Source organism: Homalodisca vitripennis, chromosome 8 (genome assembly GCF_021130785.1).
Source record: "Homalodisca vitripennis isolate AUS2020 chromosome 8, UT_GWSS_2.1, whole genome shotgun sequence".
Taxonomy (NCBI): Eukaryota; Metazoa; Arthropoda; class Insecta; order Hemiptera; family Cicadellidae; genus Homalodisca; species Homalodisca vitripennis.
In genome coordinates, this window is record NC_060214.1 from 94880407 (window position 1) to 94894218 (window position 13812).

The 13812-nt window shown below is 32.2% G+C and overlaps 1 protein-coding gene across 1 annotated transcript; it reads left to right on the plus strand.

Moving 5' to 3' along the window:
* Positions 1-629: 629 nt before the first annotated feature.
* LOC124367770 (B-cell CLL/lymphoma 7 protein family member B-A) lies at positions 630-12329 on the plus strand. Its single transcript, XM_046824872.1, has 4 exons — positions 630-964; positions 5529-5604; positions 6792-6897; positions 7976-12329. The coding sequence occupies exons 1-4, from the start codon at positions 873-875 to the stop codon at positions 8092-8094; spliced, it is 393 nt and encodes a 130-aa protein (XP_046680828.1). The 5' UTR covers positions 630-872; the 3' UTR covers positions 8095-12329.
* Positions 12330-13812: the final 1483 nt, after the last annotated feature.

Here is a 13812-nt window from a genome sequence, read left to right on the forward strand (position 1 = left end):
AAAGTTTTGGACGTATGATCAATCAATAATTCTTTATTGCCATTAAAAAAATAATAAAATACTTTTAAAATGGGAATAAAAATCATTTCGCACTCACGCGCGCGCACACACACACACACACACACACACACACACACACACACACACACACACACACACACACACACACAGAGTGTTTCACTTATTGAAATAAAAAAAGGCATAACGCTTCTATATTTCGTGGGATTTAATACCCACATCTTTAGGAAGCAAAATAGTAATATCAAAAGAACAAGAAACTCAAATAAGAAGAAAATATCAATATATAAATACGCAACTAAAACATTCAAATATCCAGCTGTTGTATCATTAATGGCACAGAAGGAAATTTGGAAAAGTTACTCATATATAATTCTGGAACCATTTTTTAATATTATTGTGACTCAATGATTAATTCGGAACATAAAATGAGAGTGATTAAAATACAGAGTAAAATGCAACAGACTTTCACAATTACAAGGGAAAAGGGTACTCTTTTATTATAATATGAGAAAATTGTGTTGTGAAACGTGGCAACACTGCAGTATAGTTGTCTGTTTGTCGAGTGTGCGGGCGTGGGGTTTTAGAGTTTTTTTTCGTATTGAGTTGTGTTAGTACTGGAGTAGTGTGTGTGTGTACATACGTTGTTCATGTTGCGGCTGTTGGTAATGGGAGGTTGTGTCTAAATGCGTTGATATATATCAGATATTGATATAGTGGAGAGGAGATATGTTGGCTGTGATATTTGTAATTAATGTTTGACTCAGTTTTTGTATTTATTGTGATAAGTGACTAAACCTCCAAACTATTTAACACTTGAAATATTTATTTTAATTGTTCTTTTACTACGAATAATGATGTCTAGATCAGTGAGAGCTGAAACTAGAAGCCGTGCCAAAGATGACATTAAGCGGGTTATGCAAGTAGTAGATAAAGTTAGACATTGGTAAGTATACAAATAATGTGAAAATATTATCCTGTTGATAAACTTATATGAGAACATGACATTGTAGAGTAAAACTGTGCCGACAACTGACGTGATCAGACCCGCCTTCTACCAAACTTGTTATGGTGTCCAGATATTGTTTTCAGTGCTTTTGGTCTAAATTGGCTTATTTTTAATAATCAGTAGGCTCTACAATAAATTTGTATATTAAATGTTAACTTTTCTCTCCCTAGATTTGCCTAAGCGTGTCTGCTATTTCATAGTTTTACATAGTATACAACCCTTACATAGTAAGGTATTATTTTTGTCTCGGTATAGTACCAATTATGTTTGGTAAGGAATAGATACATACTAAACATGTACAATTTCTTATGTTTTAAAACATTTTACATTAAAAAATATATTGTCTATAGTAAATGTGTTGTATACTTCATAAATACAGATGAGCAATCAGTAGCAGTTACAATCAATATAGCTAGATGTCCTTAAAAAATAAATGCTAATATTTATATTGGGGGGGGGAGACTTTAATAAGCGGCCTAGAGTAGGGTACGATTAGTGGACCCGGTTTTTATATTGAAATTGGTAAACAATATTAATCATAACCATCGATATAAGTTAATCAATCAATACTGATTAATTATTTTGAACTATTAACTTAAATAAATAATCTATATCAACAGCTGTAAACACTTTCAAATAATACACGTAGGGAATAAGTAATTTTGATTATTAAAAATAGCAGTCAATTTTAGAAAAATTGCTTTGAAAGATGATAAGATATGTTTTTCGTGGCTTCAACATGTTGGACTCGTACCGAAAAATCCATTATGTGAAATTTGTGGGAAAGAAACAACTGTAACTGTGAGAGGAGCAAATATGGTCGTCTTCAGGGGTAGGGTACGATAAGAGGACCCGGTTTTTTATATAGAAGAATGTAATCATCAATACCTAAATATTCGCTTCTCAAATCCTAGATTATCAACAGGAAGAAGGATCTCCCAGGAGAAAATGTCCGTTTTAGAGGGTGTCAAATGGATTCGAGTAGAAGAGTTTGGGTTTTACTTTTTCAAGGAGTCATACGACCCTAACACTCCATTCAAAAAAGTTAACATAAAACGCTATGTTAACCAGGAAACAGGAGCACAAGACATTGTCATACCTCGTTTATTTAATAAAACAGGGGAACTGTCTAAAGAGAAAAAAGATAACTTATTTGACCAGCTACCATTTATCCCTGAAGAGTACAGGTGGTTCTATTCCATGATCATCAATGGATGATCAAATGGGTGAATAACAAAGGTCCTGATAGGAGATAGTTAGAGGTTTAAGTTATTTAATTTTTTTATTTCAATTTAGAAATGTTGCCTATGAGGAATGTATATGTTGTAAACACCTTGAGTTTGATATTCATAAAAAATAATGAATTGTTTCTGTTTAATTTAATACTACCTTTTGAATAAGTAGTAAGTTTATTTTGTAACTAATTACATTTTATTTTAATACAATAATGGCCTGTTTCAAGTATTTTTTGTGTACTCTCATTATACATTATGTAAATAAAAAGTAATGCAAGTATAAAAGTGTGTATTTACATAATACTACCTTCATCCTTTGGATTATTTATTGTAAAACATCTGAATTCCGTGGATGAAGGAGCTATGTACAGAATTTGTATTATATACATATATATATATATATATATATATATATATATATATATATATACAGCAAATTAAAAAAAAAACACACTTTTACATTGAATATAATCATTTAGAGAACCAATTTCATGTACTAATTACAGAAAAAAATTAAAGGAAAAAAAATTGCAATTAAAAAACTTTGAACTTCAATTACTCAGAATGTATAATTTGTTACATAACCCCTTCATCTACCAAGCCCTTCAAATATTAAATTTTTATTTTAATTTAAAACATACGATTGTTATTGAGGACTATAGATACTTTTACATCAATTGAAGTCTAGGATTTGAGATGCGAATATTAGGTATCGATGACAACATTCTTCAATATAAAAAAACCGGGTCCGCTTATCGTACCCTACCCGCGAACTACACTCGTTATTATCGAACTATTCCATATATTATCCAAGTTCGTTATTATATATTAATCATACGAAACAAGATTGATAATACGTTTACAACAAGAATAATACATTATAATTTTTAATAACATAAATTTAACAGTAACATTACAAAATAACAAAACCAACTATGGCCTAGACCTACACATCAGAAATACGTTACAATATTTATAGATTACGCGGATATCAGTGAGAAACCGCTTATGTGAAGGCAGGAGCCAAACCCATGTATAACTAGAAATTTATCACATAATTTCCTCATATTCTCCGTCATTTTCAAATTCTTAACAAATTAGTTACTTCTCTTGTTAATTGTTTACATGACAAATGACTGTAACTAATAAGTAGGAATTATATGTTTTGTTAAATAAATTTTAATATCGAATTATTCATTTGGATAAAAACAATCAAACCATTCGATAAAAACAACCGAATAAAGAGTGTAGGCTGCTTATTAAAGTCTACCCACATTGGGTATCAGTGAAGTAAATGACCGGAGTAGCAAATAATAATTTCCATGTTATTAACTTATTCTTCTCTTCCTCCTCTACAAAAGTATAGGTGTGGATTTAGGGAGTAGTGATTATGAGTAACAATAATTTTTAATATTGGAAATGGAAATGACCAGAGGCACTTGTGTTCAGTATGAACTTGTATTCTGGGAAAGCCATTGTAATAAAGATATTGTTGTTCTTTTGAGCCAAGCCCCCCTGAATTCACTACTAGTAGTATTATTATCTTAGTATCCAAAGATGACATGATGGCTCATGTCAGAATTGAACAAACTATGTTGGTTCACTGTTACAAGATTTTAAGATGCACAGTGCAGATGTAGGACGAGGAAATATTGCTCTGCACGAGAAAAATAGTTCCACTTTTAATGCTTCTCAAATTTGTTATTTGTCATTTCCACCCGTTTAAACCTTGTACATTTTTATTCAGGAGTTTAATTGTAATCTTATTTCAAAAAATGAATTACAAAATGTGTTGCTAAGCCCTAACCTTGAGAATTATACTGGACCAATTTGGCTGCTTCTTTTTGTAAAATATTTGTTAAAGTCCGAGGAAGGTTTATATAAAAAGAAAGATCTGAAAAGTTATCTAGGATATTTTAGAATTTGGAATAAGGGTGATATTTATGTTTTATAATCCAAATTTAACTGATACTAAACAGCTGTTTTTGACACGTTCTAAAAATGTGTCAGTCAGAAACATTTCTTTAGGTGTACAATTTAAATAGGTATTAGAACTGTGCTGAATCAGTAGTGATGGAGATATCAAATACAAAGTTAATATCTACTTTTACTCAAAATTACACCAGTTATGAAAGTGAACCATTTTTGTAAATATTGTTAAAACGCTGTTATAAAACTAACATTAATTAATAAAACTGTGAATGTACTCGAAACTAGTAGGTTTCTTTGACATTGTGATATGGCATTTTTACAATGGCTCAAGGAAAAACAGAGAAACAAACACTAACATGTTTCAATGATGCATTCTTTCTCAGAATACAATCTGAAAAACAACAAGACTTTTATAACCCAAAACTTTGTAAACAAATATTGTGAAATGGTGCATGAACTTAAAAAGGATTTCTCCCTTATACCGAAAACGATTTATCCCTAGATACCTAGTCTTCTCAGTCCAATGTATGTATGTATATTTTGTTCATCGGGATAACAAGGCAAAGTCATATATGCCAGTGGAAATACTTTAGATCAAAAGTAGATTACAAGAGCTGTAAATAGTCTCTTTTGTTCGAAGTAGATTGAATCCAGTTTTTAGATCAGGACAATAAGGCAAACTTATCTGTTTATATTGTGATTGATTTAACATGTTCGGGCGTTGATACCTTTAAACCGAAGTAGGCTTCTCAGGCTGTACCATTTTCGTTGGGACAGTAAGGAAAACTACTAAGAAAATATCTTGGACCAGAAGTACTGTACCTACAAGACAAGGATTTAAGTAAACGGTTTTTAAACGAAGTAGGTTTCCTAGATTTATGTATTTTTATTTTTGATTGAGGAACAAAGCAGACTCAGCTGTGTCAAATATCACAAGACCAAATATGAAAATATTACTGTATATTTAAAGTACGTAATACCTAAGTTCTTTATAGCATAATACTATGTAGGAATATGCAACACCATATGTCGCACAACAGGCTTTACAGTGGTTGTATACAAAATGTCACATGGTTTTACCTAGTCTGTTTACAAATTTATTTTGAAATGTTTTTATTGCTGAGGATCATGGTACCCATAAGACCGATGTAAAAATGTATGTTATATGTTAATGCTCAGCCAAATCCCATGCAGTAACATGCACCATCATTGAAATGCTAAATTTTAAGTCTATAGTTAAGTTTTTTCTCGAGATATTGTATGGACTGACAGAAAAGAGAAGTGGAATTTTCCAAACGCCAACTTTGCTAACACTAAGCCAACTATTGTTTCAGGGAAAAGAAATGGGTGACAATCGGAGAAACTACAGTGAAAATTTATAAATGGGTACCAATACTAGGTAGTGAACATGTAAGTATTTATACAGCTGTTAAAACATATTTAGGATATTGTATGGAATGCAAATTATGTGGTAGGCTATGTGTACTAGGGTTTGAATTGTATTTATGGTTGTAACTAGTAATTCGACTAGTTACCAATTCTGTATTAGCACATATCAGCAATTTTTAATAGCTTAGCGAAACTCAATGTCAAATGATATAGCGATAGTTTGTATTTATCTCATAGGCTTTTAAAATGTCTTAATTTCCACAACATTTTATTTACTCTTTCTACTGCGTGTAGGGAACATATCTAAGAAACATGTTTTATTCTCTACGATGGATTTTACTCTTTTAATTACAATCCGTGGAATTGAAGTTGTTTACATCTATTCAGTTGTAGTCAGTTCAGTGCCTTGTGCTTACTCTAGGTTTATATTTGATTTATAGTATTATTTTCTGTTTTTCTGGTATTTATAAACAACTGTAATTCTTATTGTTATGTTCCTTAGAAAATGGGCAAGAGGGGGATCAGTAAAGTGAAGGTATTTTAATAAATAATATTCTACAGGGTTTGTATATAATATTTCTGATTCTCAAAATGAATCTAATTGTAAAAGTATAACATTCTGTTAATAACTAATTGATTCCGTTTTTCTGTATTTTGAGACCTTTGATAAACTGGAAATTTTATCTTTCGTTTTAAGATATAAAATAGTGACAGTATTCATATTTTAAAAGGATTTAAAAACCCATTAGAGCATATTTGTTTTCATACAAAATATCTTAAATTCTTTATTTCTTATTATTAATTACCTTGTCCTTTGTTTTGTATATACACACATACGCGCATACATGCCAGCGCACATCACACACATTTGGAAAAAGTTGCAAACGGCTTCTACATTTATATAGGAAAATGCTTAAAATTGCATGTGTGTGCCAATAATTAAATCTGTTATAAGGTAAACTATTAATACTTACCGGTGGTGATTTGATGTTGAACCCCCATGTGTATTACACGAAATCTCGTGCTGTTAAGTTACTCAAAATGCGTATGAGGAAGAATCACTTCGAAGTTCAGTCAGATTATCTGAAATTCTTGGTTATTAGTGACTGATTGCCATGGCTTTATATAACGTGGAAGGTGATATTAGGATGTATAACATGGAATTGTTTTGAATTAACTTATTAACTGAATTAACTGTTATTTTGCAGAAGAAAAAATCAAAAGACCATGGGAACAAGGAAAATGGAATGCTTAAACGACCAGCTCTGGACTCCTCTAATTCAAACTTTGGACTTGCCGAGGACTCAAACACATGTAAGTGTTAAAATTTTGCTCCGTAATTTATTAAATGTTGAATTAAAAAACCTCATAGTATTGCTTAACAATGTTGAATGGTTTTATTTATGTTAGTGAAACTTTGCTCATCAATATAGGTTATACAATACTGTTTTCTTTGTGCCATCTTTGGCTTTATTCCATTTAAGATTAAATCTTATTTCATAGTCTTAGTGAAATTTGCACATAATTTTATATTTCTATAGGAAACAATAATAAAGATGTTAAAAATGAAGTTTGGAGATCTGAAAGATGGTACAATTAACGGCTGATAATCCAGCAAACTGGCACTTTTCAGTGTTCGAATATCAATAAACACAGTTTCATTATATTTTGTTGTTAATGGTTCACACAATTAACTGAGAAAGCTTGGATGTACTCAACTGCATTTGATTAGCCCGGTATAGTTCGGACCAAGAACAGGGAGTGGCATAATGATCTGACGTTTTTGGCTGCTGTACTGTGTGGCTAGTAAGTTATGGAGGGTGGTGGGGATAGGTGTGTTCTAGAGTCTACATACGGGCATTTTTAGTTGCCATAGAGCAATGGTCACTGAGCACCGAGCGTTTGTTTTAAAATTGTTTCTTAAGTGGCGATTCCTGCGTTGTTCAGCAGTAGTTCCATAGACTTTTTAATGTGGCTCCGATAGGCCCGAGTTCCTACTTGTTCACCATTATGCCCTGGGCGAGTAACTTCAGATCTACTAGTTCAATGTTAAAACAGAAGTCGACAGGAGTCGAAATTTGGAATTTTTCAGGAAATCAAGCAAAAGAGAAAATATTGTCTTTATTCAGACAACATCAATTCCAGGCCTATAAAGCCCTTATTATTCTTTCAGTGTCCAGCTTCCTCTTCTTAGTTCTTGCTGCTGCTCTGGCATTTTTTATCTCTCATCAGCTTTTTTATCATGGCATATTGGCTCAAATTTTTGGGTATCCACTCGTTACGTCACAGCTTCTGACGTTACGATATTTTATTTTTATATCTCTTGATAATTTTTAAAATATTTGTATAAAACGTGTACTTAGTCAAAATGTTTCTTTATAATTTGTTTTAGGTTTTTCAACAGTAAGTGACTCTCAGGGTCCGACGGACTTCTCCGCACAGTTGGGCTTCTCCGAGGACTCCAACTCGCAAGGCAGTGAACCAGTCAGTAAAAGACTTAAAACTGATTGAATCTCTTGTAATTACCTTGATGATGTTTATAGGGCGCAGTTTATATTTAATTTTGTACGTTTGTATTGATAATAGTTTGTAAAAAGTGTTTGTGTTTGAAGAAGAAGAGAAATTAGTTTACCTTTTATGTAATTGAAATGTTTACTGAAGTTCTTGTATATTATTTTACGGTTACTGTATTTTATTTTAGAATTACTAGTAGCCATAGCTTTTATTGAATTGAACTTTTTGACAATTTTATTTGTGTTTTTTCCTGAGAATTTTAAGAACATTTGTTTTATATCATAGCACATTGGATGACATTGTTGTATAAATTTATCTAAGCTCATAAAAAGATTTTTATAATTTTGTGTATTATTAGCCCTCTGGGTGCCACGATTTTTAACTTTGAGCTCCTTCCAGAATACTATGTATGGTTTAAACAAAGCCAGGTTATAATATAGGCCAGATTGATGCCCCCACCACAGTCACACTATTCGTCCGGCTGGCCATATACTCATGTATTTATCACAGCTGATTGTATATAAGTACGCGAATCATCTGTCTGCTACAAACTTTTGTTTTATAAAGATTTACACAAAATCTAAATCTAATGTTAAAAGAAAATATAACCCATTTTAATAAACAAACTACTCTTACAAACACAAAATGTTTTCTAGCAAGTATGGCATTTAATTATTTTCAATAGAAAAATAAAATTATAAAATATTAAAAATTATGAGGCTAAGTCTACGAATATTCCCTGTGAGTGAAGCGGAGTGGTCGGGCGGGCCTTGTGTCGTCATAGTGGTAGAACTCCAGCCTGTATTATAGTCTGACCTTGCTTAAGTCAGAGTAATTATAGCAGTACAGTAACTACTCATCTAAGACAATTTCCATCACAATAAAATACCATGTTAGGTCAGATATGAAGATGTTTCGCCAATAAATGAACCTAAAATTGTCACCCGAGTGAAATTGAGAGATAGTTGTGACAATAACTTAGATGATTTAGGGGATTTCAACCAGTTTATCTGCTTGGAAAATGTGCTGAATGGACAGAATGAAAGCAGAAAAGATTTAATAAAATTATAAACAAAAGCCTACTTGTGACTTGCATGATTGCTTAATTGTTTCATATGATTGCACTGTTTTAATTTATATCAGTCTGTTTTTAGACATGTAAAACTCAAAGGGTTAATATTTTATAATTGATAATGTTTTCCCTTTGTATTATGATAATGCCATTTCAACATGCTCTCCAGCCGTGAACTATGCTATAGTCATTCTGGACATTACTGCTTAAGTGCTATGAACTGAACTTTTTGAATAAGAAAAGTTGAACAAAATGTTATGCTAGATTTATTTTTATTATTTAAAAGTGTAAAGAGGTCAGTAAAGCTTGCAAACTATTAGCTTTGCATCCAACATTTGAGTGATCAGTAACAGATACCAGATTATTGCATTTTAGGTCAATTTGAGGCCACTGTTACAGGGTATTCTTTACAATATTTCATTTATTAATATTTGTATGCGATTGTTCACAAGTTATGTTGAGGAAACAACTACAAACTGTGTTCTCACATGATGCAATTACTGTGTGTTGGTGGTAAATAACATGAACAACAATCTCTAGATATGATAGTGGCTTGGCAGTGGACATTGCAATTTGTGTGTTCTTGTTGGGAAACAGTTAATTCTCACTAACCATTAAGACCACTTTTCAACATAAACCAAACTGTTTTTGTCCTCTTAAACCATACTAGTACGGTTAATAGCAGGACATAATACTCACTCTCTGATTTTCAAAGGATTTTGATAGCTAAAATTACAAACCTCTAGCTCAATTGGCTGGAATCTGTCAAGTTAGTAGTGTGATAACATCACTTCAAACTGATAATTTTTACCTGTGGAGTGCCACAAGGATCAATTTTAGGTGCTCTACTTTTCACATTTTACCTGAATCTGTAGTCAAGTACTGCAAATACCACTGCTAATGAAATGCAGATCAATTCAATTCAAATTCTCTTTATTCATGAATGTACAGTTCATACGAGTGAATAGCGTCATAAATAACGCTATTCTATTAACATCTCACTAACTAAATATTTACGTTAATCTAAAACTATTTAGCAAACTATACACAGGACCCAGCAGGGATCACTTCTGGCTGGTTTATATTTTCCAGTTGAACCCACACTGGGCACAGCAAAAACCAATGTGTCAATGTGGGTAACCTTATGGATGTCCAGGAGCGGCACATCACTAACTGCAAATGTTAAGATTCTGGGGTGCAAGGGTAATTCGATAGGTCTAGTCTACTGTGGGAGATGACTGTTGGAGTTGGTGGGGTTTGTTTACTGTTATGTCAAAGGTTCTTCCTAGCCTAGACATAAGGGTGTGCCACTCTCTGCCTGCTTTGACTGGAGAGGCTGTTTCAGAACTGGCTTCTTCTTCCGAGTGGACGTGACTTGAGATTAGTGCCCTAAATTCTTCCTCTTGGATCTCGACAGGAGGTGGCTCCTACCCCAGCCTTACCTATCCGGAATATCTTGTCAATCTGGAAGCAGCGCAGAGGTCCTTGTAGGACTAGGTACAATTTCTAAGCTTCTTGTCCGAAGAGAACAAAAAAGAAAACAAACTACACACAGTTCTATACATATTTAGTAAATTTAAAGTATAGATCTTCATTTACTTTCCCTACATCCACATCAGAATCATTGCTATCAAAAAAATTGTGGTTTAAAATCCATGGCCTGAAACGAAATGATATTAACACTTTGAATGCTGAAAAATAAATATATACAATCTCATTTGGCTAAAAATATTTTATGTCATTTATTTTAATTTGTCTGAAACCAATATTTGTCTGTATACACTGCTCGGCAGCGCTGGTGAAACTGACTAAAAGCAGTGTGAGCAGCACTTGTGTTAAAAAGTTAATATTCATAATATACCAATTATGTTTACAAAAAGTTATCAACAATATTAAGATACTAGTTGTTAATGAAATCTTATCATAGAATTATTAAAATATGAAAAATCTTGATTTTATTATAAACTTTACTCATTTCCATGATCACACAAAAAATCTATCTCAACACTTATAGCTAATTTTGAGTAAATTGTGTTGTAGGCATACTTTATCACTTATTATATAACCATTATAACTTTTGATCATTCATATGAAAGTAATACTTATATCAGTTGTTAATAATTGTTGTAATATTATTGTAATATGTTTATGATTTGTATTTTATACAGTGTCAAAAACGTCCCAGAAGATTTGTTTAGGATTGAATATATGGGAAGCTTTGAACATGACCATAGGGCATATCTATTGTACCATCATTGATATGATCATATACCTCCAAACTAAAAAGTTTGATGTAAAAAGAAATTTTGTTAGTAAATATTTTTTTTATTTCAATATTTAGGTAGATTTGTTATTATATGCATATATAAAATGCAGCAGAGTGGCTTATTGCGTATGTAACAACCGAACTTCTAATAAATAGTATATTTTGAAAAGAGGAGGTAAGTAAACAACTAAAAATATAGCTAAAGAAATTATATTCTTTTTTATCTCATCATTAAGCAATCTGTACATGGTGTTCTTAAACTGTACAGTGATATTTTTTATACTTTTATTTCTAGTATAAAAAGTAAATTTTTAATAAATCATGAAATATAAATATCTTAAACACAGAAATTATGGCACGCTACTTTGACGTTTATTAAACTGCTTGCATTGAACGTTAAAATTTTATATTGTCCATCAACTCATCTTAAGATGTATAATGATAAGGTGAAAAGTTTTACTGTTTGGTGAGTTTAAACCATTAAAAAATTGCTAAACTACAACTTCTATGACACTATGTACATTGTTTTTGTTTTTATGTTAATATCTGTATACTTATAAATTTATGAAATTATCTTTTTAAAAAATGTATGCTACAAACTGTCAACTCATAACAATTTGAGTTCTCTTTATGTGTGTGCAAAAATTATTTTATTTCTTTAGATCATATTTAAATGGTGAAGAATAATTATAATGGATAAAATGATGAAGCCAATAAATTTGTCACATGTTCCACCCGACCAGTTACTCTTATTTTATCACATTGATTGTTATGCAAAGATAACAAGCATATTTTTGAAGTTTTATATAGTGAACATTATATTTTTGTTTCAAGACTGTACATATATATACTGTATTTCTATGTATTGTGAAAATAAAACATGATACAACCTGCTTCAGAATTTATTGCTCCGACCACGTCTTCCTGAAATAAATTTTCCCGCAGTTGGGTTGGGGAAGGTGAACAGCATGGCGTTCAGTTGGAATAAAAGTAGAAGAATTAAATAATTATTGTCAAACAACTGCCCTTCATCCATTATGTTAGGTTTGTACTAGATGTGTGCCAGAAAATTTTGGAGCTGGAATGGTTCTGTTCAGACTCTTCTAGTGCTACGAAACATTTCATGGCATTCCGTTCCGACATATTATTTCATATATTATTACATCTTTATATATATATTTCGTGTGTATGTCACTGAACTCCTCCTAAACGGCTGGACCGATTTTAATGAAATTTGTTTTGTGTCTTCAGGTGGATTCGAGAATGGTTTAGGTTTACAATTCGGTCCAATTTAAATTGTTTATTTAATCACTTTTTATTTCTAAACTGTTGTTGATTTTGGAGTGTTTTATATTTGATCCGGCAGACTGCACTACAACACATAATATAAAGTGAACTGATACTTAACCGCTGTAGAAAATATTTTATTATTATAAACTGCTTGACCAGTAGTGTAATGCAGATTGCAAAGACAAAGGTATTATCTCATTTTAAATTTTGATTGTGCCAATGATCAATAAACCATCTAATGCCATAGAATTGATATTTATACACTGTTATAAAAACTACCTTATTGTACAAAGCTGTGAATGTCTGCTCATAAGGTAATCGAATCTGGTTAGCTCCTTTGACATTATGAATGGCATTTTTACTGTAGTTGAGGGAAGCAAATGGGGATAACACACTCTTGCTCTTATACTAGAAGCATATACCCTTATACATATTTATTAATCAGTAAAAATATCAAAATCACTTAAGCATCAAAAGTTAATCTAAGTTGGATTCTGAAACCAACATGAGACCATTTTTTGGTTAGTGCAACAGCATAATTCAATTGTGGAACTGTAAATAGATTAGACTGGGAGTGAATTTAAACGAATGGAACAGACTCATATTGACCGCAGCAACATTTTAGTTGTACAATACATTTTGGTCATTGAGGCAAACTGCTATTGTTATTGAAATCGTCGGAGAAATTCAATAAATTATTATGGCATGTAGGAGGGAAATACGAATCTTATAAAAACTGTTTCACTTTACGACTTCAGGATCCCAAAACACTGTTCTTTAAACTGAAATCTAAAATGGATCAGGAGATTGGAATAGCTTTGAGTGACTAACGATTATCTCAGGACTGTTTATTATGTCATAGAAAAAGAATACATTGTCCGGTTTTTCAACAGGAAATTGCTTGTGAAGCCGTGGGTACAAATAGCTAGTGTACAAAATTATTCCCCACCCCCCCCCCCCCCCACCCCCCCCCCCCCCCACCCCCCCCCCCCCCCACCCCCCCCCCCCCCCACCCCCCCCCCCCCCCACCCCCCCCCCCCCCAAAAATTAAACTGTTCCTCTAATACCTCGTTTAGTGACCATACCA

What these genes read in the sequence shown, in the direction of transcription:
- LOC124367770 (XM_046824872.1), top strand. Translation starts at nt 873, where the DNA reads ATGATGTCTAGATCAGTGAGAGCTGAAACTAGAAGCCGTGCCAAAGAT. An exon ending in GTAGATAAAGTTAGACATTG is followed by an intron (nt 965 to 5,528) that starts GTAAGTATACAA and finishes CTATTGTTTCAG; the next exon opens with GGAAAAGAAATGGGTGACAA. An exon ending in CAATACTAGGTAGTGAACAT is followed by an intron (nt 5,605 to 6,791) that starts GTAAGTATTTAT and finishes GTTATTTTGCAG; the next exon opens with AAGAAAAAATCAAAAGACCA.